At 55.2% G+C, this 5,577-nt stretch overlaps 1 protein-coding gene across 1 annotated transcript in view; it reads left to right on the top strand.

The window, feature by feature from the left end:
- LOC102036733 (loricrin-like) overlaps positions 1-4,710 on the top strand; it is a 10,978-nt gene extending 6,268 nt beyond the window's left edge. The window contains 1 exon segment of the mRNA XM_031064837.1: positions 3,542-4,710. Within this exon segment, the coding sequence (XP_030920697.1) occupies positions 3,542-4,710 (1,169 nt within the window).
- Positions 4,711-5,577: the final 867 nt, after the last annotated feature.

Here is a 5,577-nt window from a genome sequence, read left to right as displayed (position 1 = left end):
TGGCGGCGGAGGCTCCTCGCAGCAGAAGTGTCCCGTTGTCATCCCCAGCGTGTCCCACCAGACCAAGCAGAGCTCCCACTGGCCCTGCCAGCAGAAGTAACAGCCCTGGGCAGCTCTGGTTCCCATCAGGAACGGCCAAGTCTTTGCCCTCCACGTTTTTCCCCAGCACATCCGCATCCCTTGTGTTCCCTTGGTGCTGCATCCCCGAGCTGTGAACTCCCAGGTGGCTCCTCTGTGCCATAAATGTGACGGGAAATAAAGATTTCTGTGCACGGACAGAACTGGTTTGTGAGGTTCTATTCTCCTTTGTCAGTTTGCTTCCCGAAAAAATGAGTAAAACATCCAAAACATTCTGCTGGGAAATGTTCTCCACCCTCCAGTGCTGGAGCAGATCTTTCCTATACCCAACATAATTTTCCCCTCTTTCATCCTGACCCCATTCCCTGTGTCCTGTCCCTGCAGTTCCTGAGGAAAAGTCCCTCTCCAGCTTCCCTGGAGCCCCTGCAGATCCTGGGGAGTCTCCACAGAACCTCCTCTCCTCCAGGCTGAACATTCCCAACCCTCCCAGCCTGGCTCCATAGGGGAGGGGTTCCTCTTATCAACTTCATGGCCTCCTCTGGACCTGTTCCAACAATTCCATGTCCTTCTTACGTTGGAGACACCAGAACTGGACACAGCATTCCCAGTGGGATCTCACCAGAGCAGAAAAACCCCTCCCTCACCATCCTGCCCATTCTTCTTTGGATGCAGCCCAGAGACAGTTGGCTTTCCTTTCAAATCAGGAAAATCATCTCAAAAAGGACTCCCAAAGTCCTCTTTGGAACTGGTGGGATTAGTCTTGAGTCCAGTAAACGTTAATTTTAAGCCCAGGGGGGATTTGTTCACCTCACAAACACACCTGGTAGGGAGGAAACAAAATTAGGAATTAGAGGGATCATCAGTCATGAAACTCTAGAGGGATCATCAGCCATGAAACTCTTGGGGGATCACGACTGACAGATTCCTGCCTTTTGGAGAAAACTGGACAGTTCTTCTCCAGGATCATGCCCCACATTGTCAGCATCACTGTGCCTGAGGGAATCTGGTGGGAAAAGGGATCTAGAGTAGGATTTGGCCAGGGATTTGTCCTCTCTTGTATCAACAACCGACTGAGATGTTTGTGGTGAGGAGATGAAGAGGCTCCATGACCCGCCAGCCCTTCCCAAAGGCTCCAGGACTGCAGGAAAAAGGGCCCAGCAGAGATCACAAAACTGAGAACGTGGCCCCGAAGCATTTTACATCCCCATTTCCCTTCAGCAAACATAGATATCCAAACTTCTCCCTAACCTGGAGAGGTTGTGGCAGTGCCGACCCTGTGCTCCAGCCATGCTTTTCCTACACCTCTGGCAAACAAATCCATGGGCTGCAGGTCCAGTGCTTCCAGGGGGTCCCACCCTGGGCTCTCCACACTCTGTGATCTGCAGGAGCTCCTCTCACCACCCCTCCAAAAACTTCCGCGGCCTTTCCACATCCCTGGGTCAGGACGAGCTGCTCGTGCTGGGTGTCCCTCTGTGCCAGTGAGCCGCTAATCCCGAGTCTGGCTAATCCCGAGTCCTAATCTGGGCAAGTCCCTACAGGCTGAAGGCACGGAAGGGATCAAGGTGTTGAGATCCTCAGGAGTACAACACCCACACGCCAGAGCTGGGAGCCAGAACAGCGGTGACACCTCAGATCTGGAGATGAGAACAGAGATAAGGCCATGGGAGGGACTCCAAAGCTGAACGAAGGAAGCCCCTGCACGTGTGTCCCCGCTGCTGGTGGCCCTGTCCCCATCCCAAGGGTGTCATGTGTGAGTGCTCAAAGTCACGTTCATGGTGACAGCCGGGACCTGCTGCTGCTGTCACTCGTCCCCACAAGAGCCAAAACCTCTATTAGTCCTTCCTCTGCTCAGCGTCCCAGGAGGGCGGATGCTGCTGTCAGGCTCCAAACACGCGTGACACAGAGCTGGTGCTGGGACAGCTGTGCTGACAAATTGTCATCCTCCAGCAGGGAACACAGCCAGGTGACTCCCCTGCCCAGGTGTGGGTGGGGTGGCCACTGAAGACCCTCAGAAATTCCTGTTGAGGTAGAGGGGGTGTTTAATGTCCTAGAGCTCAAGGATCTTGATGGTCTTCAACGGTCAGGTCTTGATGGCCTTCAAGGGTCAGGTCTTGATGGCCTTCAAGTGCAACTTTTAAAACAGAAGGATTCCAAGGTTTTCCCCACTCCAGCCTGGAGACTGAGACCCCTGGAAGCTGGAGCTGAGCACAGACCTCCATGGAAATTCAACAGCCGCTTCCGCCTTGGGGTCACAAAAGACTGGAGGGAAATGTCCCCTTTGTCACTGCCACATCCTCTGACACAGTTCTGGGCAGCTCCAAAGCAGGTAACTCTGTTGGGGTGGCACCTCTGGCCTTTCCCAGCAGGATGGACATGCTCCTGCTCCCCATCTTGCCAGTCCTTGAGGGAATTCTCCAAAATTTTCTGTGACTCTGCTCAAGCACATCCTTCATCCTTGTCCTTCCATCAATCTCTGGCTCCAACTCACTCCGCTTGGCATCTGTTCAGTCCCCACTCTGTCCTGAGCACCCAGGGAGCTCCATCCCAGCAGAAACACATCGGGACCCCCCCAAAACAGACCCTGAGATGTCATTTGCCCCAAAAATTCGGCGCGAGGCTCCCGGAAGGGAATCATTAGGCGGAATTAGCGGCTGCGACACAGAGCTGGGCTGATGCACCTCCTTCACATCTCCTCTGCTGCAGGTGAGTCAAGGAAGGAGGCAGCTGAGGCCAAGCTCTGTCAATAAATCTCTCAGCATTCCTTAGGGTGTCTCACTTCCCTCGGGAGCGCGGTGCAGCCGGTATAAAAGCTCAGCCATCCCAGAGCTCCTCATCCAACCCGGCCGAGCATTGCAACGTCCCCACCAGCACCGAAGGTAAGCCAGTGGATACGGAAACTTCTGGAACCTCTGGGCAGGGAGATCCCTCCACCAGTTTGTCTTTGGGTGTTCTTTGAACCGTGGTGGCTCCAAAACCAACTGGAGGTGCCAACAGAGCTCCCTTCCTTAGACAGGGGCGTTGCAGGTGCAGCCCTGAAAGCTGAACTTTGAGCTGCTGAGTCAGTGTGAGACATCCAGAAGGATCCACACCATTTTTGAGGCGTGTCAGAGCATGTGTGCAAACCTCGGGAAGTGTTCCCAACCTCCCTGCACGCAGAGGGTTCCTGGAACCGTTGTGACCTGCAGAGAGCTCCCTGGGATGTCAGGACAGGTCTCAGGGTGGGAGTTTAAAGCAGGGCTGCAGAAGATGGGACAAGTCCTGGGAACTCTCCCTTCCTGAGCTGGGAGGGCTCAGCTGCGTCTCCAAAGTTCTCCTTTCTGACAGCTCCGTTCCTTGCAGGGTCACTGCTCCAAGATGTGCTCCAGACAAAGCTCCGGAGGCTGCCATGGGATGTCCTCCCAGTCCAGCGGGTGCCACAGCCAGGGCTCTGGTTGCCACAGCTCCTCCAGTTACCAATCCCAAGGCTCCTCCTGCTGCGGGGGCGGAGGGGGCAAAGTCATCATCAGCTCTGGTGGTGGAGGAGGTGGATCCTGCTGCAGCGGGGGTTCCTCTGGATATGGGATGGGAGGGGGATACGGTGGTGGATCTTCAGGATCAAAGGGCATCATTGGAGGGGGAAGCAGTGGAGGATACTCAGGTTGCGGCATGGGAGGAGGGTACGGTGGTGGATCTTCAGGATCAAAGAGCATCATTGTAGGCGGGGGTAGTGGAGGTTCCTCTGGATGCTGCAGTGGAGGAAGCTATGGGATAGGTGGAGGATATGGTGGATCTTCAGGATCAAAGACCATCATTGGAGGGGGAAGCAGTGGAGGTTCCTCTGGATGCTGCAGTGGAGGATCCAGCTATGGAATGGGTGGAGGATAGGGAGGATCTTCAGGATCAAAGAGCATCATTGTAGGTGGGGGTAGTGGAGGTTCCTCTGGATGCTGCAGTGGAGGATCCAGCTATGGGATGGGTGGAGGATATGGTGGATCTTCAGGATCCAAGACCATCATTGGAGGTGGAGGTTCCTCTGGATGCTGCAGTGGGGGCAGCTATGGGATGGGTGGAGGGTATGGTGGTGGATCCTCGGGATCAAAAACCATCATTGTAGGTGGAGGTAGTGGAGGTTCCTCTGGATACTGTGGTGGAGGATCTTCAGGTTATGGCATGGGTGGAGAATGTGGCGGTGTGTCTTCAGGAACCAAGATCATAATGGGAGAGGGAAGCAGTGGAGGTTCCTCTGGGTGCTGCGGTGGAGGATCCAGCTATGGCATGGGTGGAGGATACGGTGGAGGATCTTCAGGATCAAAGAGCATCATTGTAGGTGGAGGTAGTGGAGGCTCCTCTGGATACTGTGGTGGGGGATATTCAGGCTATGGCATGGGAGGAGGGTATGGTGGTGGCTCTTCAGGATCAAAGACCATCACTGGAGGTGGAGGTAGTGGAGGTTCCTCTGGATACTGCAGTGGAGGATCCAGCTATGGGATGGGAGGAGGATGCGGTGGTGGCTCCTCAGGCCAGACCATCATCATCAGCTCTGGAGGTGGCGGCGGAGGCTCCTCGCAGCAGAAATGTCCCATTGTCATCCCCAGCGTGGTGTCCCACCAGAGCAAGCAGAGCTCCTACTGGCCCTATGGCCAGCAGAAGTAACAGCCCCAGGCAGCTCCAGTTCTGAGTCTCTGCCATCCTTGCCTCCATCCCTGGCTCTGCTGCCTGGTCCTTCCCAGCGTGTCCTCTCCTGTCCCTGTTCCCTGGACACCCGTGTGAGATCTCCAGGACTGCCCTGCTGTGCCCTGCTCCTGGTGTTGGGGCGCCTTTGATAAAGTTCTACCACTTTTTACAGCCAATAAATGTTACAATTGCTCAAACCTGCCCCTTTTTTTGGAAGTTCATTTCTTTCTTGAACCACCAACCTGCACTTTGTGGTCTTGGGATGCAGAAATGCCTCTGATGAGATGTTTAACTCCAAAGCCACCCGGTTTATTGCCCCAGAGGTTTTCCACTTTCATTTTCCACCTGGGCTCTGAGAGGGAGGAACAGAAGACCCCAAAATTCGAAGGAACCGCAGCACCAACACCCTTTAGGGCATGGTGCAGGCCCTCTGTGTCCTCTGAGGTGCCAGCACACAATGACCACCTCTATGGACCTGATGGGAGATGTGACCAAGCCCACCAAGCTCAGTTGGGAAGAGCAGGGGTTGGGGATGACCCAACAGCAGCAGGTGGCCAATAAAACATCCATGACAACATCCGCGGCCTTGCCATCCTCCCCTTTCCTGCAGCAAGCTGAGGGAACACCCTCAGGCTGTGCCAGGGGAGGCTCAGGGCGGACACCAGGAGGAATTTCCTCATGGAAAGGTTGTCAGGTCTTGGATGGGGCTGCCCAGGGAGGTTTGGAGTCCCCGTCCCTGGAGGCGTCCAAGGAAGGCCTGGACAGGTCACTCAGTGCTCTGGGCTGGCTGACGAAGCAGGGACAGGCTGGACTTGATGGTCTGGGAGGGCTTTTCCAACCTCAGGG

This window comes from Geospiza fortis, unplaced genomic scaffold (genome assembly GCF_000277835.1).
Source record: "Geospiza fortis unplaced genomic scaffold, GeoFor_1.0 scaffold375, whole genome shotgun sequence".
In the NCBI taxonomy this organism is placed as follows: Eukaryota; Metazoa; Chordata; class Aves; order Passeriformes; family Thraupidae; genus Geospiza; species Geospiza fortis.
Note: the sequence above shows the minus strand (reverse complement) of the source record. Positions and strands in the feature narration are given on the sequence as shown.